Source organism: Dipodomys spectabilis, unplaced genomic scaffold (genome assembly GCF_019054845.1).
Source record: "Dipodomys spectabilis isolate Male_0828 unplaced genomic scaffold, ASM1905484v1 ptg000797l, whole genome shotgun sequence".
NCBI classification, from domain to species: Eukaryota; Metazoa; Chordata; class Mammalia; order Rodentia; family Heteromyidae; genus Dipodomys; species Dipodomys spectabilis.
In genome coordinates, this window is record NW_024871474.1 from 39604 (window position 1) to 65902 (window position 26299).

The 26299-nt window shown below is 59.4% G+C and overlaps 1 protein-coding gene across 1 annotated transcript; it reads left to right on the top strand.

Moving 5' to 3' along the window:
• Positions 1-4812: 4812 nt before the first annotated feature.
• On the top strand, positions 4813-12624 carry Stard5 (StAR related lipid transfer domain containing 5). Its single transcript, XM_042673323.1, has 6 exons — positions 4813-4945; positions 6712-6761; positions 7064-7196; positions 10967-11084; positions 11556-11649; positions 12065-12624. Exons 1-6 carry the CDS (start codon positions 4847-4849, stop codon positions 12210-12212), a joined length of 642 nt encoding a protein of 213 aa, XP_042529257.1. The 5' UTR covers positions 4813-4846; the 3' UTR covers positions 12213-12624.
• Positions 12625-26299: the final 13675 nt, after the last annotated feature.

Consider the following 26299-nt stretch of genomic DNA (forward strand, 5'->3'; position numbering starts at 1 on the left):
CCATAAAACACACCCAGAAACTACTGACTGTCCTTGAGGATTTCACAAGGCTTAATCAGTTTAGCACTAGAAGAGGGACGCATGCGTTGAGAGCTAGTCCTCACTCTGTTTTCTGGACTGTGTATCTGGACTCATTAGCCAGGACACTTGGCCTGCATGTAATGCAGGATTATCCTGTGGTTCATTGGGAAAGATGGAGATTAAGGCTCAATTGAGTCTGGGACTATTCAGGAGGGAGTAATTGTCTGCCTCTCTCGTCTACTTCTGCTTGCTGATCTCACTTGTACCTCGAGAAGTTTGCAGACTTCCTCTAGGCAGTCGATGGTGGGAGGATGTCAACCCAGAATTTCCAGACTCACACGCTCCACTGGCCAGGGCAGGGGACCTCGGGGCAGCCCACCAGCCTCACACCGCCTTTCCCTGTATGGCAGACCCCCTTCCAAAACTGCCTGCCACTGGGCAGAGCTTGACACCACGTGGGTTCCACGCGCCGTGGTCGCAGGGACAGTTCTCCCTGTAACGGTCACGCCAGACCATCTTCCCAATGCTCCTGTCTCCTCCACTGTATCCTCTGTGTTTGGAATGGTGGCTTATGGATACTATGCTTGTTTCCCAATGCCACGCCATATAACAGGATGCAAAAGCACGCATTGCAGTGGGAGGAGTGGCCCAGTAAACCGAGAGCGCATTCAGAGAATCTGGGACCAGAAGAAAGTTTTAAAATTGGGATGAGGCTACGTAAGTGGTCTGAATCAACTCTGTCCTTACGGCAGGGACGCAGGACGCAGGACACAGGACAAAGCTGGCAGCAGCCCAGGGCTGGGCAGCCTGCTGCCAGGCCGGAGTGCTGGCTGTGCCAGGGTGCGGCAACTCTCCCGCCAGGTTGTGGCTCTGGTGTGTTTTGCAATTGTTCTCGTTATCGTGCATCTGTGCATGAAATTCCCTATTGCACAACTGCCCAGCTTTACCTTCTTCCTGTTCCCGCCTGACTCCTGGGCTCCCATTTAGAGCCTGGCAGTTTTCATAGTTTGGTGACCAACAGAGGTGGAAACATGCTCAAATGTCACCTGTGTGTGAACATGCGTGTGCAGTTGTCACCTGTGTACCCAGTCCGTGCGGTTACCCTACATGCGTTGTTAGTTTGTTTTCAGGGTCCGTAAAGGACATGTGTGCCTCAAGCTCACTTAGGGAGATTGTAAGCTGCTATGTTATCCTGCTGAGTCCACAATACATGCAAAATACATTGTCTGTGTGTGCGGACTGTGCACAACACACGTGGCCTTGAAATCGCGTCTCCTCCTCGCTGCTACCTGCAGCGGGCCAGGCCTTCTCCGTTCACCTCACCGTGGGCACCGGCCCAGAGCCGCGAGGGCCCTGTCGGGTGAGAGGCCGGCCTTCCGCACAGCAGGCCAGGGCTGGCCGACCGCGGTGGGCTGGGGCCGCCCGCCCCCCGGCTCTAGCTTTTCTGTGTGCAGCCAGCATCCTGATTATGGGCCGAGTCCCCATCGGCGGGATCGCCTGCCCGCCGGGCCCCGCCCTCCGGGGTCGCCTGCCCGCCAGGCCCCGCCCTCCGGGGTCGCCTGCCCGCCGGGCCCCGCCCTCCGGGGGGAGATCACCTGCCCGCCAGGCCCCGCCCTCCGGGGGGGATCGCCTGCCCGCCGGGCCCCGCCCTCCGGGGGGGGTCGCCTGCCCGCCAGGCCCCGCCCTCCGGGGGGGTCGCCTGCCCGCCGGGCCCCGCCCTCCGGGGGGGTCGCCTGCCCGCCGGGCCCCGCCCTCCGGGGGGGTCGCCTGCCCGCCGGGCCCCGCCCTCCGGGGGGGTCGCCTGCCCGCCGGGCCCCGCCCTCCGGGGGGGATCACCTGCCCGCCGGGCCCCGCCCTCCGGGGTCGCCTGCCCGCCAGGCCCCGCCCTCCGGGGGGGATCACCTGCCCGCCGGGCCCCGCCCTCCGGGGTCGCCTGCCCGCCAGGCCCCGCCCTCCGGGGGGGGGGGTCGCCTGCCCGCCAGGCCCCGCCCTCCGGGGGGAGATCACCTGCCCGCCGGGCCCCGCCCTCCGGGGTCGCCTGCCCGCCAGGCCCCGCCCTCCGGGGGGGTCGCCTGCCCGCCAGGCCCCGCCCTCCGGGGGGAGATCACCTGCCCGCCGGGCCCCGCCCTCCGGGGGGAGATCACCTGCCCGCCGGGCCCCGCCCTCCGGGGGGGGATCGCCTGCCCGCCAGGCCCCGCCCTCCGGGGGGGGGGGAAATCACCTGCCCGCCAGGCCCCGCCCTCCGGGGGAGATCACCTGCCCGCCGGGCCCCGCCCTCCGGGGGGGTCGCCTGCCCGCCGGGCCCCGCCCTCCGGGGGGGTCGCCTGCCCGCCGGGCCCCGCCCTCCGGGGGGGGGGTCGCCTGCCCGCCGGGCCCCGCCCTCCGGGGTCGCCTGCCCGCCAGGCCCCGCCCTCCGGGGTCGCCTGCCCGCCGGGCCGCAGCCCCATCCTTCCTTGGGTCCCGAGCTGCCGCCCCCGGCCGCACAAGCTGGGCTCCGCCTCAGCGGCCGCACCTGTGCCGGGGCGCAGCGGCCTGGGTGCGTGGGCCCCGCCCGCACTCATCAGAGCCCCGCCCGCCCGCACTCATCAGGGCCCCGCCCGCACTCATCAGAGCCCCGCCCGCACTCATCAGAGCCCCGCCCGCACTCATCAGGGCCCCGCCCGCCCGCACTCATCAGAGCCCCGCCCGCACTCATCAGAGCCCCGCCCGCACTCATCAGAGCCCCGCCCGCACTCATCAGAGCCCCGCCCGCACTCATCAGGGCCCCGCCCGCACTCATCAGAGCCCCGCCCGCACTCATCAGGGCCCCGCCCGCCCGCACTCATCAGGGCCCCGCCCGCCCGCACTCATCAGAGCCCCGCCCGCCCGCACTCATCAGGGCCCCGCCCGCCCGCACTCATCAGGGCCCCGCCCGCCCGCACTCATCAGGGCCCCGCCCGCCCGCACTCATCAGAGCCCCGCCCGCCCGCACTCATCAGGGCCCCGCCCGCCCGCACTCATCAGGGCCCCGCCCGCCCGCACTCATCAGAGCCCCGCCCGCACTCATCAGAGCCCCGCCCGCACTCATCAGAGCCCCGCCCGCACTCATCAGGGCCCCGCCCGCACTCATCAGAGCCCCGCCCGCACTCATCAGGGCCCCGCCCGCCCGCACTCATCAGGGCCCCGCCCGCCCGCACTCATCAGAGCCCCGCCCGCCCGCACTCATCAGGGCCCCGCCCGCCCGCACTCATCAGAGCCCCGCCCGCCCGCACTCATCAGGGCCCCGCCCGCCCGCACTCATCAGAGCCGCGCCCGCACTCATCAGGGCCCCGCCCGCCCGCACTCATCAGGGCCCCGCCCGCCCGCACTCATCAGGGCCCCGCCCGCACTCATCAGAGCCCCGCCCGCCCGCCCGCACTCATCAGAGCCCCGCCCGCCCGCACTCATCAGGGCCCCGCCCGCCCGCACTCATCAGAGCCCCGCCCGCCCGCCCGCACTCATCAGGGCCCCGCCCGCCCGCACTCATCAGAGCCCCGCCCGCCCGCACTCATCAGAGCCCCGCCCGCCCGCACTCATCAGGGCCCCGCCCGCCCGCACTCATCAGAGCCCCGCCCGCCCGCCCGCACTCATCAGGGCCCCGCCCGCCCGCACTCATCAGAGCCCCGCCCGCCCGCACTCATCAGAGCCCCGCCCGCCCGCCCGCACTCATCAGGGCCCCGCCCGCACTCATCAGAGCCCCGCCCGCACTCATCAGAGCCCCGCCCGCCCGCACTCATCAGGGCCCCGCCCGCCCGCACTCATCAGGGCCCCGCCCGCACTCATCAGGGCCGCGCCCGCCCGCACTCATCAGGGCCGCGCCCGCCCGCACTCATCAGAGCCCCGCCCGCCCGCACTCATCAGGGCCGCGCCCGCCCGCCCGCACTCATCAGGGCCGCGCCCGCCCGCACTCATCAGGGCCCCGCCCGCACTCATCAGGGCCCCGCCCGCCCGCACTCATCAGGGCCGCGCCCGCGCCCCGCTGCCTGCCGCGCGGGGCAGCCCCGGGCCTGGTGCGGAGCGCCGGGCGCAGCACAGGTGCCGGACGCCAGTGCGCGTCCCCGTCGGTCCCGGGCCTGACCGGGCCGGCGCCGCGCCTTACGCCGCCGCCTTACGTCACCGCCTGACGTCGGCGCCTCCCTGCAATCCCGGGACCCTCCGCGGGGAGCCCGCCCCGGACCTGCCGATCGGAGGCCTGGGCGGGACCCACTGGGGCCCGGGCCAATCCTGGCGCGGGGCGTGGCCCCGGCTCCAGGCTCCGCCCCCTCCGCCTAGGCTCCGGGCTCTGAGCGCAGCCGCCACCTCTGCGAGCCGCCCGCGCCCCAGACCCGCGCCCCGCAGACCCGCAGACCCGCAGGCCCGCACCCCGCAGACCCGCAGCCCCGCGCCCCGCAGACCCGCAGCCCCGCAGACCCGCGCCCCGCAGCCCCGCGCCCCGCAGACCCGCGCCCCGCAGGCCCGCACCCCGCAGACCCGCAGCCCCGCGCCCCGCAGACCCGCGCCCCGCAGCCCCGCAGACCCACAGACCCGCACCCCGCAGCCCCGTGCCCAGCCGCCCGCGTCCCGCTCCCCACGCCCCGCAGCCCCGCGCCCGGCCGCCCGCGTCCTGCTCCCCACGCCCCGCTGCCCCGCAGCCCCACGCACCGCAGCCCCGCGCCCCGCAGCCCCGCGCCCCGCAGCCCCGCGACCGGCCGCCCGCGTCCTGCTCCCCACGCCCCGCAGCCCCGCGCCCCGCAGCCCCGCGCCCCGCAGCCCCGCAGCCCCGCGCCCCGCAGCCCCGCGCCCCGCAGCCCCGCAGCCCCGCGGCGCCATGGACCCGGCGCAGGCCGAGCAGGCCGGCGAGCAGGTGGCGGAGAAGCTGCTCTGGTACCGGCGGGACCCGGCGGGCTGGAAGACCTGCCGGGAAGGCGTGAGTAGGCCCGGCCGTGTGCGCCCCCTCCGGCCGGGCTGCCACCCCACGGGTCCCCAGCGCGACTCCGGGGCGGGGGCACCGGAGGCGCGGGCGACTTCTCTCCTGTGCGCTTCCTGGAGGGCGGAGCTGAGTCCCCGCCCTGCTAGAGACGACCGGAAGGGACGGAAGGGACCCCCAGACCGCAGCCATCAGAGCCACCCCTGCGAGAGACCACCCGAGGGACCCCCAGACCGCAGCCATCAGAGCCACCCCTGCTAGAGACCACCCAAGGGACCCCCAGACCACAGCCATCAGAGCCACCCCTGCTAGAGACCACCCGAGGGACCCCCAGGCCTCAGCCATCAGAGCCACCCCTGCTAGAGACCAAGCGAGGGATCCCCAGACCGCAGCCATCAGAGCCACCACCCCTGCCAGAGACCACCCGAGGGACCCCCAGACCGCAGCCATCAGAGCCACCCCTGCGAGAGACCACCTGAGGGACCCCCAGACCGCAGCCATCAGAGCCACCCCTGCCAGAGACCACCCGAGGGACCCCCAGACCAAAGCCATCAGAGCCACCCCTGCCAGAGACCACCCGAGGGACCCCCAGACCGCAGCCATCAGAGCCACCCCTGCCAGAGACCACCCGAGGGACCCCCAGACCAAAGCCATCAGAGCCACCCCTGCCAGAGACCACCCGAGAGACCCCCAGACCGCAGCCATCAGAGCCACCCCTGCCAGAGACCACCCGAGGGACCCCCAGACCGCAGCCATCAGAGCCACCACCCCTGCCAGAGACCACCCGAGGGACCCCCAGACCGCAGCCATCAGAGCCACCACCCCTGCGAGAGATCACCCGAGGGACCCCCAGACCTCAGCCATCAGAGCCACCACCCCTGCGAGAGACCACCCGAGGGACCCCCAGACCGCAGCCATCAGAGCCACCACCCCTGCGAGAGACCACCCGAGGGACCCCCAGACCTCAGCCATCAGAGCCACCACCCCTGCGAGAGACCACCCGAGGGACCCCCAGACCGCAGCCATCAGAGCCACCACCCCTGCGAGAGACCACCCGAGGGACCCCCAGACCGCAGCCATCAGAGCCACCACCCCTGCGAGAGACCACCCGAGGGACCCCCAGACCTCAGCCATCAGAGCCACCACCCCTGCGAGAGACCACCCGAGGGACCCCCAGACCAAAGCCATCAGAGCCACCACCCCTGCCAGAGACCACCCGAGGGACCCCCAGACCGCAGCCATCAGAGCCACCCCTGCTAGAGACCACCCGAGGGACCCCCAGACCTCAGCCATCAGAGCCACCCCTGCGAGAGACCACCCGAGGGACCCCCAGACCAAAGCCATCAGAGCCACCACCCCTGCGAGAGATCACCCGAGAGACCCCCAGACCTCAGCCATCAAGCAAGGGGGAATGGGGACCAGACCCCAGTGGGCCAGGCACAGCCTTGGAGAGGCCAGGCCCCAAGATAGACACAGCACCAAGACCCCCAACCCCTAGACAGACATGGCACCAAGACCCCCGACACCTAGACAGACAGGGCACCAAGACCCTCGACCCCTAGACAGACACAGGCCTGAGACCCCTGACCCCTAGACAGACACGAGCCTGAGACCCCTGACCCCTAGACAGACACGAGCCTGAGACCCCCAGCCCCTAGACAGACACGGGCCTGAGACCCTGGGTCCCGTCCTGAGGCACGAGTCCCAGGCCAGTGTCCCCGAGCCCCGCCAGCCCTGAAATGCTGCGGTTCTGTGCCTTTCGACAGAATGCAGTGACAGTGTCCTGGAGGCCATCTGTGGAGTTCCCAGGGCACCTGTAAGTTCATGCCTCCTCCAGAGCCTGGTGGAGCTGCTGCCTCACGCTGGGTCCTCTGGGTTTGCTCTTCAAAGATCAGCTCTGGCCCCTGTGATCAACTGGCCATGATCTTCTGGTTTAAAATCACTTCCAGAAAGCATAATGTCAGGCACTCTGTGTCTGCAGCCAGGGAGGTGGGTTCGGGTATGGCGGCCCCTGCTCTGCCTGGCGCAGGAGCCGTGACAGCTGCACAGTTCAGAAAGAACCCCAGGTAAACCGGTTTGATGGGTGCCTGGGGCACCAAATTCCCTTTTGCCCTGCAGGTACCGAGGAGAGGGGGTTCTGTCCGGGTCACCGCAGCAGGTGTGGCAGTGCCTGAAGCCCGGCGAGGGGGGCCTGCGGGAGAAGTGGGATGAGAACGTGAGCAGCGTTGAAATTATCCAGAGCTTCTCAGATGTGAGTTCTCCCAAGCACACTCCCTGCTGCAGTACCCAGGCCCCTGGGGAGGGAGGTGCTGCGGTGGTGAGTGGAGATTGACATGATCAGGTCCCAGGCCCAGCCTGGGAAATGCTGTCTCAGAGAGGCAGAGAAGCCTCAGCCCCGGGAACACCGACGGCATCAGCTGGGGAAGAAATGAAGCCCCGTCAGACACAGCCAGCACCGCCTAAAGGCTGGCTGCTGTACCTAGTCTGGCCCAGCCAGCACCTCCTGAAGGCTGGCTGGTGTACCTAGTCTGGCCCAGCTAGCACCTCCTGAAGGCTGGCTGGTGTACCTAGTCTGGCCCAGCCAGCACTTCCTGAAGGCTGGCTGGTATACCTAGTCTGGCCCAGCCAGCACCTCCTGAAGGCTGGCTGGTGTACCTAGTCTGGCCCAGCCAGCACTTCCTGAAGGCTGGCTGGTGTACCTAGTCTGGCCCAGCCAGCACTTCCTGAAGGCTGGCTGGTGTACCTAGTCTGGCCCAGCCAGCACTTCCTGAAGGCTGGACCTTGGACCTTTGGGCCCTTGGGCTCCAGCTAGTGCCCTGGTGCGGCATTGTTGAGAAATTCCATCCTAGTTGATAGCTACGTTTCCATAAACTGCAAAGCATGGCATTTTTGTTTGACATTCTTCTAATTGCATCTAAATAACATGCATTTTTATTTGCTGCCATCCATCTTAAAAGTATGCAAACACATTGTTGTGGAATAGGAATTGTGTGTAATTGAACTCCACTGAGCCCACTGGATTTTACTATAACATAATGCTTGTTTATACTTGAAGATCATCATCTTTCGTTGTAGGTATTGAGATTATTCTTTTAAAAACTGTTCATTTCCTTTGAGCGTAGGACTGTTTTTAATCAAGCGTCTGGGTTCAAGTATGGATGTAATTTATTACAAAAGCTTGGAAATTCCGATGAAGCATTATGAAACACGAAGACAAAGTTATTTTGCATCTCTGTGTAGATGTTGGGAACTTTGTCCTAATTAATTCATGTGTCTGTAGAACTGTAGGGCTTCTGCCAGAGAGATCCAGCCTCGGTAGCTGTTAAAGGCAGGAAGGACAGAAGGTGAGGCTGCTGGTTTGCACAGGCTTTTTACTAAAAAGCGGAGAAGCAGCCAACAGTGGGAGCTCTTACTGGCATTTCTCAGCGTGGTTTTGGAAAACCTCAGATACCCAGGTTATAAAATAAGCAGATGTCGAGTAAGCGGATGGACGAGTGGACACAGAGCCGTGCCGGCATCTCTGCTGCACGTGTGCCCTGCATCCCAGCCTGGCTCTCCGCCACCCCCTGGAATCGAGTTTACAGGAGCAATAATCAGGGTGGAAGCAGTGTAACTATTGAAAAAGCTGCCATTCCTGATGCCAAGCCCCAGAATTCACAAATGGCTAAGTGCCTTGTTCCTAATGCCAAGCTTTGGCATGTACCCTGTGTGCCGTTAGTTCTAGACAGTGGGATGAAAGGCAGTTGTGCGGTTGCCTCGATGTGGGGGAGGAAGCTGTGTGCAGTTGGTTCTAGGTGGTGGGAGAAGATGCAGGCAGTTGGTTTGAGACAGTGGGGGAGGAAGGCTTGCATGCCATTGGTTCTAGATGATGGGGGAGGAAGGCCTATGTGCAGTTGGTTCTAGATGGTGGAGGCTTACATGCAGTTTGTGGTGGATGGTGAGGAAGTAAGCTGTGTGCTGTTGGTTCTAGACAGTAGGAGAGGAAGCTACATTCAGTTGGTTACAGATGGTGGGGGAGGAAACTGCAGTTGGTTCTAGAAAGTGAGAGAGGAAGGCCTGCCTGCAATTGGTTCTAGATGGTGGGGCAGGAAAGCCTTGTGTGATTGGTTCTAGGTGGTGGGAAGGAGGCTGCATGACATTGGTTCTAGACAGTGAGAGAAGGCCTGTGTGCAGTTGGTGGGGGGAGGAAGGCTTGTATGCAGTTTGTTCTAGAGAGTGGGGGAGGAAGTTGTGTGCAGTTGGTTCTAGATGATGGCGGAAGCTGTGTGCGGTTGGTTCTAGATGATGGCGGAAGCTGTGTGCGGTTGGTTCTAGATGACAGGGGAAGCTGTGTGTGGTTGGTTCTGGATGACAGGAGAAGCTGCGTGCGGCTGGTTCTAGATGACAGCGGAAGGTGTGTGTGGTTGGTTCTAGATGACAGGGGAAGCTGTGTGTGGTTGGTTCTAGATGACGGGGGAAGCTGTGTGTGGTTGGTTCTGGATGATGGGGGAAGCGCGGTGGGTTCTAGATGATGGGGGGAAGCAGTGTGTGGTCAGTTCTAGATGACGGGGGGAAGCTGTGTGCGGTTGGTTCTAGATGACAGGGGAAGCTGCGTGTGGCTGGTTCTAGATGACGGCAGAAGCTGCGTGCGGTTGGTTCTAGATGGCGGAAGCTGCGTGCGGTTGGTTCTAGATGGTGGTGGAAGCAGTGTGCGGTTGGTTCTAGATGATGGGGGAAGCTGTATGCTGCTGGTTCTAGATGATGGGGAAAGCTGTATGCTGCTGGTTCTAGATGACAGCAGAAGCTGTGTGCTGTGTGGTTGGTTCTAGATGATGGGGGAAGCTGTGTGGGGTTGGTTCTGGATGACGGGGGAAGCTGTGTGTGTGTGATTGGTTTTGGATGACGGGGGAAGCTGTGTGCGGCTGGTTCTGGATGACGGGGAGGAAGCTGTGTGTGGTTGGTTCTGGATGATGGAGGAAGCTGTGTGTGGTTGGTTCTGGATGACGGGGGAGGCTGTTTGTGGTTGGTTCTGGATGATGGGGAGGAAGCTGTGTGTGGTTGGTTCTGGATGACGGGAAGCTGTGTGTGGTTGGTTCTGGATGACGGGGAGGAGGCTGTGTGTGGTTGGTTCTGGATGACGGGGAGGAAGCTGTTTGTGGTTGGTTCTGGATGACAGGGGAAGCTGTGTGTGGTTGGTTCTGGATGATGGGGAGGAAGCTGTGTGTGGTTGGTTCTGGATGATGGAGGAAGCTGTGTGTGGTTGGTTCTGGATGACAGGAAGCTGTGTGTGGTTGGTTCTGGATGATGGGGAGGAAGCTGTGTGTGGTTGGTTCTGGATGACGGGGGAGGCTGTTTGTGGCTGGTTCTGGATGACGGGGGAAGCTGTGTGTGGTTGGTTCTGGATGACGGGGAGGAAGCTGTGTGCGGTTGGTTCTGGATGATGGGGGAGGCTGTTTGTGGTTGGTTCTGGATGATGGGGGAAGCTGTGGTGGTTGGTTCTGGATGATGGAGGAAGCTGTGTGTGGTTGGTTCTGGATGACGGGGGAGGCTGTGTGCGGCTGGTTCTAGATGACGGGGAGGAAGCTGTGTGTGGTTGGTTCTGGATGATGGAGGAGGAAGCTGTGTGTGGTTGGTTCTGGATGATGGGGGAGGCTGTTTGTGGTTGGTTCTGGATGATGGGGGAAGCTGTGGTGGTTGGTTCTGGATGATGGAGGAAGCTGTGTGTGGTTGGTTCTGGATGACGGGGGAGGCTGTGTGTGGTTGGTTCTGGATGACAGGGGAGGCTGTTTGTGGTTGGTTCTGGATGACGGGGGAAGCTGTGTGCAGATGTCCCGGCTGCAGGGCAGTTTGGGCGGGACAGTTGTGGAAGCACAGTCGTTTGGAGACTGGCCCTGGGTGTGTCCGTTGGAAGTCGCTGCCCCATTCCCATGCCCCATGCTCCCCGTGCCCGCACCAGTGCCTCGCTCCGGCAGGCCACGGGTAGAAAGCGGGACAGGAAGACACATCTGGACGTAGACACGCGGTGTCTCATTACCTTGGCAGGCACTCAACATAACCAGAACCACAACGCCTTCTGCTGCCATGAAGCTCATTTCTCCCAGGGACTTTGTGGATGTGGTGTTAGTCAAGAAGTACGAGGATGGGACCATCGGCACCAATGGTGAGTGACAGTGGCCCATGTGCCAGGGGCCTCACGTTTGGAGTGCACCCCTCAGTTCCTGTGGAGACTCCCTTTTGTGCTGTGCTGGGCCCTGTCCCGGCTCCTGTCCTGGGGGTGGCAGTGTTCCTCCTCCTGCCCAGTGCCACCGCACAGCCCTGCCATTCCTCTGAGCGAGGGGTTGGGAGGCCGAGTGTGCACACAGCCGCTGTGAGCTGAGGACCCTCCCTCCTGCCTCCAAACGCCCTGCCTTCCGTTTTGTTACAGTCCTTGCTCAGAGTCCTGGGGGACTGGAGAGCTGTGCCCCTGCGGGTGGGTCTGAGGATGTGGGACACACCCGTGTGTATGTGTGAGCGCGTGCTTGAGTGTCAGGCCTTGACAGCACCCCGGGGGCCTGGTCCGCAGGTGCCAGGCTCCGGGGAGGTGCTGGCCTGCTGCCGGGCACCGGCGCCCTGACCATGAACTGTCTTCCAGCCACACACATCGAGCACCCGCTGTGCCCCCCGAAGCCAGGCTTTGTGAGAGGATTTAACCATCCTTGCGGCTGCTTTATCGAGCCTGTGCCAGGGTAAGGACTGTGGCTGCTTGGCCAGACCCTAGAGTGGACGGGAGACCGGCTGAAGACTCCAGTGTGCCAGACAAACCTGCTGCCAGCGGTGGGCTCACTGCTGCAGACCTCTGTCCCCCTCCCCCTCCATGTCTGTCTGTCTGTCTGCCTCTCTCTGTCTCACACACACACACACACACACACACACACACACACGTACGTACACGTGCTTGTGCCCAGCCCCTCTGCTGGGGATACGCAGTGCTGCTCTCTCCCCCTCCCTGTCTGTCTTTCCTCTCTCTGTCTGTATCTCTCTCTCTCTCTCTCACACACACACACGCACACACACACACACACAGGTGCTTGTGCCCAGCTCCTCTGCTGGGGACACGTCTCACCGCTGCTCTGTCTCACCGCCTTGCCGTTGCTTCCCCAGGGAGCCCGACAAGACCAACCTGGTCTCCTTCTTCCAGTCCGACCTAAGCGGCTTCCTCCCACAGAGCGTGGTGGATGCCTTCTTCCCACGCAGCATGGCTGAGTTTTACCCCAACCTTCAGAAAGCGGTGAAGAAATTCTGTAGCTGACCCTCTACTGCCGGCCTGGAGCGCCCGGAGCTGCCCGGCCTCCTCGGAGCACAGCCGGCCACCGCCACTGCCACTCAGGGCTTGCCCAGAAATGGGGACGGCAGCCAGGTGGACCAGGCTCCAGCCATCCCAGACTGACGGCGCGCGGGCACCGTGGGAGACGCTGTCCCCGCGACCATGTCCCCTGTTCTCATCACCTGGAGCACTGCACACCTGCTGCGTTCTTCTGACAGACCCTCCCCCACGCCCCATCCATGGCTTCTATACCGCCTAAGACTCGGGCCCACAATTTGGAGAAATGAGAGTTTAAACCATCAGATAAGAACAAGAAAAAGCCAGGCCGGGCGCCAGTGGCTCACAGCTGTCATCCTAGCTACTCAGGAGACTGAGATCTGAGGGTCACAGTCCAAAGCCAGCCTGGGCAGGAAAGTCTATGAGACCATTATCTCCAATAAACCACTCAGAAAACCAGGAGTGGCGCTGTGGCTCAAGTGGTAGAGCGCTGGCCTTGAGCTGAAGAGCTGAGGGACAGTGCCCAGGCCCAGAGTTCAAGACCAACCACTGACCAAAAACAAACAAACATGAAAATATGTCTTCTTGGATTCCACACTGTGATCTCTGTTCTTGCATCTTCCTCCCTGCTGTGAGTGACCTTCTTGGTCCCTGGAAGTCGGGGTTTTGATCTGCACCGTGGGGTGAATGCTATTTGGGGGCGACTCTAAGCCGAGCACGCTGGTCCCATTTGTCCTTGGGGAGAAGCCTTGTGTCTGCTTTCCTTGGTCCTTCACCAGAAGCTGGGACACACAGCACACACTGGCCTGTGCCAGGGAGAGTGACCATATTGCCTGGCAGAGCTGGACAGGGAGGGGGCACAATGGCCTCTGCTTGTGTTCAGAGGATATAAACTATGCAAATGTCTCCTGTGATCACAGACCTCCTCTACCCACTGTCTCCTGTGACCACACACACAGACCTCCTCTACCCACTGTCTGCTATGATCACAGACCTCCTCTACCCACTGTCTCCTGTGATCACAGACCTCCTCTACCCACTGTCTGCTGTGATCACACACAGACCTCCTCTACCCACTGTCTCCTGTGACCACACACAGACCTCCTCTACCCACTGTCTGCTGTGATCACAGACCTCCTCTACCCACTGTCTGCTGTGATCACACACAGACCTCCTCTACCCACTGTCTGCTGTGATCACACACAGACCTCCTCTACCCACTGTCTGCTGTGACCACACACAGACCTCCTCTACCCACTGTCTGCTGTGACCACAGACACAGACCTCCTCTACCCACTGTCTGCTGTGACCACACACAGACCTCCTCTACCCACTGTCTGCTGTGATCACACACAGACCTCCTCTACCCACTGTCTCCTGTGATCACACACAGACCTCCTCTACCCACTGTCTCCTGTGATCACACACAGACCTCCTCTACCCACTGTCTCCTGTGATCACAGACAGACCTCCTCTACCCACTGTCTGCTGTGATCACACACAGACCTCCTCTACCCACTGTCTCCTGTGATCACACACAGACCTCCTCTACCCACTGTCTCCTGTGATCACAGACCTCCTCTACCCACTGTCTGCTGTGATCACAGAGACCTCCTCTACCCACTGTCTGCTGTGATCACAGACCTCCTCTACCCACTGTCTCCTGTGATCACACACAGACCTCCTCTACCCACTGTCTCCTGTGATCACACACAGACCTCCTCTACCCACTGTCTCCTGTGATCACACACAGACCTCCTCTACCCACTGGCTGCTGTGACCACACACAGACCTCCTCTACCCACTGTCTGCTGTGACCACACACAGACCTCCTCTACCCACTGTCTCCTGTGATCACAGACCTCCTCTACCCACTGGCTGCTGTGACCACACACAGACCTCCTCTACCCACTGTTTGCTGTGATCACAGAGACCTCCTCTACCCACTGTCTCCTGTGATCACACACAGACCTCCTCTACCCACTGTCTGCTGTGATCACAGAGACCTCCTCTACCCACTGTCTGCTGTGATCACACACAGACCTCCTCTACCCACTGTCTGCTGTGATCACACACAGACCTCCTCTACCCACTGTCTGCTGTGATCACAGACAGACCTCCTCTACCCACTGTCTCCTGTGATCACAGACAGACCTCCTCTACCCACTGTCTGCTGTGATCACACACAGACCTCCTCTACCCACTGTCTCCTGTGATCACACACAGACCTCCTCTACCCACTGTCTCCTGTGATCACAGACCTCCTCTACCCACTGTCTGCTGTGATCACACACAGACCTCCTCTACCCACTGTCTCCTGTGATCACACACAGACCTCCTCTACCCACTGTCTGCTGTGATCACACACAGACCTCCTCTACCCACTGTCTCCTGTGATCACAGACCTCCTCTACCCACTGTCTCCTGTGATCACACACAGACCTCCTCTACCCACTGTCTGCTGTGATCACACACAGACCTCCTCTACCCACTGTCTGCTGTGATCACACACAGACCTCCTCTACCCACTGTCTCCTGTGATCACACACAGACCTCCTCTACCCACTGTCTGCTGTGATCACAGACCTCCTCTACCCACTGTCTCCTGTGATCACACACAGACCTCCTCTACCCACTGTCTCCTGTGACCACACACAGACCTCCTCTACCCACTGTCTCCTGTGATCACACACAGACCTCCTCTACCCACTGTCTGCTGTGATCACACACAGACCTCCTCTACCCACTGTCTGCTGTGATCACACACAGACCTCCTCTACCCACTGTCTGCTGTGATCACACACAGACCTCCTCTACCCACTGTCTGCTGTGATCACAGACCTCCTCTACCCACTGTCTGCTGTGATCACACACAGACCTCCTCTACCCACTGTCTCCTGTGATCACACACAGACCTCCTCTACCCACTGTCTCCTGTGACCACACACAGACCTCCTCTACCCACTGTCTCCTGTGATCACAGACCTCCTCTACCCACTGTCTCCTGTGATCACACACAGACCTCCTCTACCCACTGTCTCCTGTGATCACACACAGACCTCCTCTACCCACTGTCTCCTGTGATCACAGACAGACCTCCTCTACCCACTGTCTGCTGTGATCACACACAGACCTCCTCTACCCACTGTCTCCTGTGATCACACACAGACCTCCTCTACCCACTGTCTCCTGTGATCACAGACCTCCTCTACCCACTGTCTGCTGTGATCACAGAGACCTCCTCTACCCACTGTCTGCTGTGATCACAGACCTCCTCTACCCACTGTCTCCTGTGATCACACACAGACCTCCTCTACCCACTGTCTCCTGTGATCACACACAGACCTCCTCTACCCACTGTCTCCTGTGATCACACACAGACCTCCTCTACCCACTGTCTGCTGTGACCACACACAGACCTCCTCTACCCACTGTCTGCTGTGACCACACACAGACCTCCTCTACCCACTGTCTCCTGTGATCACAGACCTCCTCTACCCACTGTCTGCTGTGACCACACACAGACCTCCTCTACCCACTGTTTGCTGTGATCACAGAGACCTCCTCTACCCACTGTCTCCTGTGATCACACACAGACCTCCTCTACCCACTGTCTGCTGTGATCACAGAGACCTCCTCTACCCACTGTCTGCTGTGATCACACACAGACCTCCTCTACCCACTGTCTGCTGTGATCACACACAGACCTCCTCTACCCACTGTCTGCTGTGATCACAGACAGACCTCCTCTACCCACTGTCTCCTGTGATCACAGACAGACCTCCTCTACCCACTGTCTGCTGTGATCACACACAGACCTCCTCTACCCACTGTCTCCTGTGATCACACACAGACCTCCTCTACCCACTGTCTCCTGTGATCACAGACCTCCTCTACCCACTGTCTGCTGTGATCACACACAGACCTCCTCTACCCACTGTCTCCTGTGATCACACACAGACCTCCTCTACCCACTGTCTGCTGTGATCACACACAGACCTCCTCTACCCACTGTCTCCTGTGATCACAGACCTCCTCTACCCACTGTCTCCTGTGATCACACACAGACCTCCTCTACCCACTGTCTGCTGTGATCACACACAGACCTCCTCTACCCACTGTCTGCTGTGATCACACACAGACCTCCTCTACCCACTGTCTCCTGTGATCACACACAGACCTCCTCTACCCACTGTCTGCTGTGATCACAGACCTCCTCTACCCACTGTCTCCTGTGATCACACACAGACCTCCTCTACCCACTGTCTCCTGTGATCACACACAGACCTCCTCTACCCACTGTCTGCTGTGATCACACACAGACCTCCTCTACCCACTGTCTGCTGTGATCACACACAGACCTCCTCTACCCACTGTCTGCTGTGATCACACACAGACCTCCTCTACCCACTGTCTGCTGTGATCACAGACCTCCTCTACCCACTGTCTGCTGTGATCACACACAGACCTCCTCTACCCACTGTCTCCTGTGATCACACACAGACCTCCTCTACCCACTGTCTCCTGTGACCACACACAGACCTCCTCTACCCACTGTCTCCTGTGATCACAGACCTCCTCTACCCACTGTCTCCTGTGATCACACACAGACCTCCTCTACCCACTGTCTCCTGTGATCACACACAGACCTCCTCTACCCACTGTCTGCTGTGATCACACACAGACCTCCTCTACCCACTGTCTCCTGTGACCACACACAGACCTCCTCTACCCACTGTCTGCTGTGATCACACACAGACCTCCTCTACCCACTGTCTCCTGTGATCACAGACCTCCTCTACCCACTGTATCCTGTGATCACAGACCTCCTCTACCCACTGTCTCCTGTGATCACAGACCTCCTCTACCCACTGTCTGCTGTGATCACACACAGATCTCCTCTACCCACTGTCTGCTGTGATCACAGACCTCCTCTACCCACTGTCTCCTGTGATCACACACAGACCTCCTCTACCCACTGTCTGCTGTGATCACAGACCTCCTCTACCCACTGTCTCCTGTGATCACACACAGACCTCCTCTACCCACTGTCTGCTGTGATCACACACAGACCTCCTCTACCCACTGTCTGCTGTGATCACACACAGACCTCCTCTACCCACTGTCTCCTGTGATCACACACAGACCTCCTCTACCCACTGTCTCCTGTGATCACGCACAGACCTCCTTTACCCACTGTCTGCTGTGACCACACACAGACCTCCTCTACCCACTGTCTCCTGTGATCACACACAGACCTCCTCTACCCACTGTCTCCTGTGATCACGCACAGACCTCCTCTACCCACTGTCTGCTGTGACCACAGACAGACCTCCTCTACCCACTGTCTGCTATGATCACAGAGACCTCCTCTACCCACTGTCTCCTGTGATCACAGACCTCCTCTACCCACTGTCTGCTGTGATCACACACAGACCTCCTCTACCCACTGTCTCCTGTGACCACACACAGACCTCCTCTACCCACTGTCTCCTGTGATCACAGACCTCCTCTACCCACTGTCTGCTGTGATCACACACAGACCTCCTCTACCCACTGTCTCCTGTGACCACACACAGACCTCCTCTACCCACTGTCTGCTGTGATCACAGACCTCCCCTACCCACTGTCTGCTGTGATCACAGACCTCCTCTACCCACTGTCTGCTGTGATCACACACAGACCTCCTCTACCCACTGTCTCCTGTGATCACAGACCTCCTCTACCCACTGTCTGCTGTGACCACACACAGACCTCCTCTACCCACTGTCTGCTATGATCACAGAGACCTCCTCTACCCACTGTCTCCTGTGATCACAGACCTCCTCTACCCACTGTCTGCTGTGAACACACACAGACCTCCTCTACCCACTGTCTCCTGTGACCACACACAGACCTCCTCTACCCACTGTCTGCTGTGATCACACACAGACCTCCTCTACCCACTGTCTGCTGTGACCACACACAGACCTCCTCTACCCACTGTCTCCTGTGATCACAGACCTCCTCTACCCACTGTCTCCTGTGATCACACACAGACCTCCTCTACCCACTGTCTGCTGTGATCACACACAGACCTCCTCTACCCACTGTCTCCTGTGATCACACACAGACCTCCTCTACCCACTGTCTCCTGTGATCACAGACCTCCTCTACCCACTGTCTGCTGTGATCACACACAGACCTCCTCTACCCACTGTCTCCTGTGACCACACACAGACCTCCTCTACCCACTGTCTGCTGTGATCACAGACCTCCTCTACCCACTGTCTGCTGTGATCACAGACCTCCTCTACCCACTGTCTGCTGTGATCACACACAGACCTCCTCTACCCACTGTCTGCTGTGATCACAGACCTCCTCTACCCACTGTCTGCTGTGATCACACACAGACCTCCTCTACCCACTGTCTGCTGTGATCACAGACCTCCTCTACCCACTGTCTGCTGTGATCACAGACCTCCTCTACCCACTGTCTCCTGTGATCACACACAGACCTCCTCTACCCACTGTCTGCTGTGATCACACACAGACCTCCTCTACCCACTGTCTCCTGTGACCACAGACAGACCTCCTCTACCCACTGTCTGCTGTGATCACAGACCTCCTCTACCCACTGTCTGCTGTGATCACAGACAGACCTCCTCTACCCACTGTCTGCTGTGATCACACACAGACCTCCTCTACCCACTGTCTGCTGTGACCACAGACAGACCTCCTCTACCCACTGTCTGCTGTGACCACACACAGACCTCCTCTACCCACTGTCTGCTATGATCACAGACCTCCTCTACCCACTGTCTGCTGTGATCACAGACAGACCTCCTCTACCCACTGTCTGCTGTGATCACAGACAGACCTCCTCTACCCACTGTCTCCTGTGATCACAGACCTCCTCTACCCACTGTCTCCTGTGATCACACACAGACCTCCTCTACCCACTGTCTGCTGTGATCATAGACCTCCTCTACCCACTGTCTGCTGTGATCACAGACCTCCTCTACCCACTGTCTCCTGTGACCACAGACCTCCTCTACCCACTGTCTCCTGTGATCACAGACCTCCTCTACCCACTGTCTGCTGTGACCACAGAACTCCTCTACCCACTGTCTCCTGTGACCACAGACCTCCTCTACCCACTTTCTGCTGTGATCACACACAGACCTCCTCTACCCACTGTCTCCTGTGACCACACACAGACCTCCTCTACCCACTGTCTCCTGTGATCACACACAGACCTCCTCTACCCACTGTCTCCTGTGACCACACACAGACCTCCTCTACCCACTGTCTCCTGTGATCACAGACCTCCTCTACCCACTGTCTGCTGTGATCACAAACAGACCTCCTCTACCCACTGTCTGCTGTGACCACACACAGACCTCCTCTACCCACTGTCTGCTGTGATCACAAACAGACCTCCTCTACCCACTGTCTGCTGTGACCACACACAGACCTCCTCTACCCACTGTCTGCTGTGACCACACACAGACCTCCTCTACCCACTGTCTCCTGTGATCACACACAGACCTCCTCTACCCACTGTCTGCTGTGACCACACACAGACCTCCTCTACCCACTGTCTGCTGTGACCACACACAGACCTCCTCTACCCACTGTCTCCTGTGACCACACACAGACCTCCTCTACCCACTGTCTGCTGTGACCACACACAGACCTCCTCTACCCACTGTCTGCTGTGATCACAGACCTCCTCTACCCACTGTCTGCTGTGATCACACACAGACCTCCTCTACCCACTGTTTGCTGTGATCACAGAGACCTCCTCTACCCACTGTCTCCTGTGATCACACACAGACCTCCTCTACCCACTGTCTGCTGTGATCACACACAGACCTCCTCTACCCACTGTCTCCTGTGATCACACACAGACCTCCTCTACCCACTGTCTGCTGTGATCACAGACCTCCTCTACCCACTGTCTCCTGTGATCACACACAGACCTCCTCTACCCACTGTCTCCTGTGATCACACACAGACCTCCTCTACCCACTGTCTGCTGTGATCACACACAGACCTCCTCTACCCACTGTCTGCTGTGATCACACACAGACCTCCTCTACCCACTGTCTGCTGTGATCACACACAGACCTCCTCTACCCACTGTCTGCTGTGATCACAGACCTCCTCTACCCACTGTCTGCTGTGATCACACACAGACCTCCTCTACCCACTGTCTCCTGTGATCACACACAGACCTCCTCTACCCACTGTCTGCTGTGATCACACACAGACCTCCTCTACCCACTGTCTCCTGTGACCACACACAGACCTCCTCTACCCACTGTCTGCTGTGATCACACACAGACCTCCTCTACCCACTGTCTCCTGTGATCACAGACCTCCTCTACCCACTGTCTCCTGTGATCACAGACAGACCTCCTCTACCCACTGTCTCCTGTGATCACACACAGACCTCCTCTACCCACTGTCTGCTGTGACCACACACAGACCTCCTCTACCCACTGTCTGCTGTGATCACAGACCTCCTCTACCCACTGTCTGCTGTGATCACACACAGACCTCCTCTACCCACTGTCTCCTGTGATCACAGACCTCCTCTACCCACTGTCTGCTGTGATCACACACAGACCTCCTCTACCCACTGTCTGCTGTGATCACAGACCTCCTCTACCCACTGTCTCCTGTGATCACACACAGACCTCCTCTACCCACTGTCTGCTGTGATCACAGACCTCCTCTACCCACTGTCTCCTGTGATCACACACAGACCTCCTCTACCCACTGTCTGCTGTGATCACACACAGACCTCCTCTACCCACTGTCTGCTGTGATCACACACAGACCTCCTCTACCCACTGTCTCCTGTGATCACACACAGACCTCCTCTACCCACTGTCTCCTGTGATCACGCACAGACCTCCTCTACCCACTGTCTGCTGTGACCACACACAGACCTCCTCTACCCACTGTCTCCTGTGATCACACACAGACCTCCTCTACCCACTGTCTCCTGTGATCACGCACAGACCTCCTCTACCCACTGTCTGCTGTGACCACAGACAGACGTCCTCTACCCACTGTCTGCTATGATCACAGAGACCTCCTCTACCCACTGTCTCCTGTGATCACAGACCTCCTCTACCCACTGTCTGCTGTGATCACACACAGACCTCCTCTACCCACTGTCTCCTGTGACCACACACAGACCTCCTCTACCCACTGTCTCCTGTGATCACAGACCTCCTCTACCCACTGTCTGCTGTGATCACACACAGACCTCCTCTACCCACTGTCTCCTGTGACCACACACAGACCTCCTCTACCCACTGTCTGCTGTGATCACAGACCTCCCCTACCCACTGTCTGCTGTGATCACAGACCTCCTCTACCCACTGTCTGCTGTGATCACACACAGACCTCCTCTACCCACTGTCTCCTGTGATCACAGACCTCTTCTACCCACTGTCTGCTGTGACCACACACAGACCTCCTCTACCCACTGTCTGCTATGATCACAGAGACCTCCTCTACCCACTGTCTCCTGTGATCCCAGACCTCCTCTACCCACTGTCTGCTGTGAACACACACAGACCTCCTCTACCCACTGTCTCCTGTGACCACACACAGACCTCCTCTACCCACTGTCTGCTGTGATCACACACAGACCTTCTCTACCCACTGTCTGCTGTGACCACACACAGACCTCCTCTACCCACTGTCTCCTGTGATCACACACAGACCTCCTCTACCCACTGTCTGCTGTGATCACACACAGACCTCCTCTACCCACTGTCTGCTGTGATCACACACAGACCTCCTCTACCCACTGTCTCCTGTGATCACAGACCTCCTCTACCCACTGTCTGCTGTGATCACACACAGACCTCCTCTACCCACTGTCTGCTGTGATCACACACAGACCTCCTCTACCCACTGTCTCCTGTGATCACAGACCTCCTCTACCCACTGTCTGCTGTGATCACACACAGACCTCCTCTACCCACTGTCTCCTGTGATCACACACAGACCTCCTCTACCCACTGTCTGCTGTGATCACACACAGACCTCCTCTACCCACTGTCTGCTGTGATCACACACAGACCTCCTCTACCCACTGTCTCCTGTGATCACAGACCTCCTCTACCCACTGTCTGCTGTGATCACACACAGACCTCCTCTACCCACTGTCTCCTGTGACCACACACAGACCTCCTCTACCCACTGTCTGCTGTGATCACAGACCTCCTCTACCCACTGTCTGCTGTGATCACAGACCTCCTCTACCCACTGTCTGCTGTGATCACACACAGACCTCCTCTACCCACTGTCTGCTGTGATCACAGACCTCCTCTACCCACTGTCTGCTGTGATCACACACAGACCTCCTCTACCCACTGTCTGCTGTGATCACAGACCTCCTCTACCCACTGTCTGCTGTGATCACAGACCTCCTCTACCCACTGTCTCCTGTGATCACACACAGACCTCCTCTACCCACTGTCTGCTGTGATCACACACAGACCTCCTCTACCCACTGTCTCCTGTGACCACAGACAGACCTCCTCTACCCACTGTCTGCTGTGATCACAGACCTCCTCTACCCACTGTCTGCTGTGATCACAGACAGACCTCCTCTACCCACTGTCTGCTGTGATCACACACAGACCTCCTCTACCCACTGTCTGCTGTGACCACAGACAGACCTCCTCTACCCACTGTCTGCTGTGACCACACACAGACCTCCTCTACCCACTGTCTGCTATGATCACAGACAGACCTCCTCTACCCACTGTCTGCTGTGATCACAGACAGACCTCCTCTACCCACTGTCTCCTGTGATCACAGACCTCCTCTACCCACTGTCTCCTGTGATCACACACAGACCTCCTCTACCCACTGTCTGCTGTGATCATAGACCTCCTCTACCCACTGTCTGCTGTGATCACAGACCTCCTCTACCCACTGTCTCCTGTGACCACAGACCTCCTCTACCCACTGTCTCCTGTGACCACAGACCTCCTCTACCCACTGTCTGCTGTGACCACAGAACTCCTCTACCCACTGTCTCCTGTGACCACAGACCTCCTCTACCCACTTTCTGCTGTGATCACACACAGACCTCCTCTACCCACTGTCTCCTGTGACCACACACAGACCTCCTCTACCCACTGTCTCCTGTGATCACACACAGACCTCCTCTACCCACTGTCTCCTGTGACCACACACAGACCTCCTCTACCCACTGTCTCCTGTGATCACAGACCTCCTCTACCCACTGTCTGCTGTGATCACAAACAGACCTCCTCTACCCACTGTCTGCTGTGACCACACACAGACCTCCTCTACCCACTGTCTGCTGTGATCACAAACAGACCTCCTCTACCCACTGTCTGCTGTGACCACACACAGACCTCCTCTACCCACTGTCTGCTGTGACCACACACAGACCTCCTCTACCCACTGTCTCCTGTGATCACACACAGACCTCCTCTACCCACTGTCTGCTGTGACCACACACAGACCTCCTCTACCCACTGTCTGCTGTGACCACACACAGACCTCCTCTACCCACTGTCTCCTGTGATCACACACAGACCTCCTCTACCCACTGTCTGCTGTGATCACACACAGACCTCCTCTACCCACTGTCTGCTGTGACCACACACAGACCTCCTCTACCCACTGTCTCCTGTGACCACACACAGACCTCCTCTACCCACTGTCTGCTGTGACCACACACAGACCTCCTCTACCCACTGTCTGCTGTGATCACAGACCTCCTCTACCCACTGTCTGCTGTGATCACACACAGACCTCCTCTACCCACTGTTTGCTGTGATCACAGAGACCTCCTCTACCCACTGTCTCCTGTGATCACACACAGACCTCCTCTACCCACTGTCTGCTGTGACCACACACAGACCTCCTCTACCCACTGTCTGCTGTGATCACAGACAGACCTCCTCTACCCACTGTCTGCTGTGATCACAGACCTCCTCTACCCACTGTCTGCTGTGATCACACACAGACCTCCTCTACCCACTGTCTGCTGTGACCACACACAGACCTCCTCTACCCACTGTCTGCTGTGACCACACACAGACCTCCTCTACCCACTGTCTCCTGTGATCACACACAGACCTCCTCTACCCACTGTCTGCTGTGACCACACACAGACCTCCTCTACCCACTGTCTGCTGTGACCACACACAGACCTCCTCTACCCACTGTCTCCTGTGATCACACACAGACCTCCTCTACCCACTGTCTGCTGTGATCACACACAGACCTCCTCTACCCACTGTCTGCTGTGACCACACACAGACCTCCTCTACCCACTGTCTCCTGTGATCACACACAGACCTCCTCTACCCACTGTCTGCTGTGATCACACACAGACCTCCTCTACCCACTGTCTGCTGTGATCACAGACCTCCTCTACCCACTGTCTGCTGTGACCACACACAGACCTCCTCTACCCACTGTCTGCTGTGACCACACACAGACCTCCTCTACCCACTGTCTCCTGTGATCACACACAGACCTCCTCTACCCACTGTCTCCTGTGATCACACACAGACCTCCTCTACCCACTGTCTGCTGTGATCACACACAGACCTCCTCTACCCACTGTCTCCTGTGAACACACACAGACCTCCTCTACCCACTGTCTGCTGTGATCACAGACCTCCTCTACCCACTGTCTGCTGTGATCACAGAGACCTCCTCTACCCACTGTCTGCTGTGACCACACACAGACCTCCTCTACCCACTGTCTGCTGTGATCACACACAGACCTCCTCTACCCACTGTCTCCTGTGATCACACACAGACCTCCTCTACCCACTGTCTCCTGTGATCACACACAGACCTCCTCTACCCACTGTCTGCTGTGACCACACACAGACCTCCTCTACCCACTGTCTGCTGTGATCACAGAGACCTCCTCTACCCACTGTCTGCTGTGACCACACACAGACCTCCTCTACCCACTGTCTGCTGTGATCACACACAGACCTCCTCTACCCACTGTCTCCTGTGATCACACACAGACCTCCTCTACCCACTGTCTCCTGTGATCACACACAGACCTCCTCTACCCACTGTCTCCTGTGATCACAGACAGACCTCCTCTACCCACTGTCTGCTGTGACCACACACAGACCTCCTCTACCCACTGTCTCCTGTGATCACAGACCTCCTCTACCCACTGTCTGCTGTGACCACACACAGACCTCCTCTACCCACTGTTTGCTGTGATCACAGAGACCTCCTCTACCCACTGTCTCCTGTGATCACACACAGACCTCCTCTACCCACTGTCTGCTGTGATCACAGAGACCTCCTCTACCCACTGTCTGCTGTGATCACACACAGACCTCCTCTACCCACTGTCTGCTGTGATCACACACAGACCTCCTCTACCCACTGTCTGCTGTGATCACAGACAGACCTCCTCTACCCACTGTCTCCTGTGATCACAGACAGACCTCCTCTACCCACTGTCTGCTGTGATCACACACAGACCTCCTCTACCCACTGTCTCCTGTGATCACACACAGACCTCCTCTACCCACTGTCTCCTGTGATCACAGACCTCCTCTACCCACTGTCTGCTGTGATCACACACAGACCTCCTCTACCCACTGTCTCCTGTGATCACACACAGACCTCCTCTACCCACTGTCTGCTGTGATCACACACAGACCTCCTCTACCCACTGTCTCCTGTGATCACAGACCTCCTCTACCCACTGTCTCCTGTGATCACACACAGACCTCCTCTACCCACTGTCTGCTGTGATCACACACAGACCTCCTCTACCCACTGTCTGCTGTGATCACACACAGACCTCCTCTACCCACTGTCTCCTGTGATCACACACAGACCTCCTCTACCCACTGTCTGCTGTGATCACAGACCTCCTCTACCCACTGTCTCCTGTGATCACACACAGACCTCCTCTACCCACTGTCTCCTGTGATCACACACAGACCTCCTCTACCCACTGTCTGCTGTGATCACACACAGACCTCCTCTACCCACTGTCTGCTGTGATCACACACAGACCTCCTCTACCCACTGTCTGC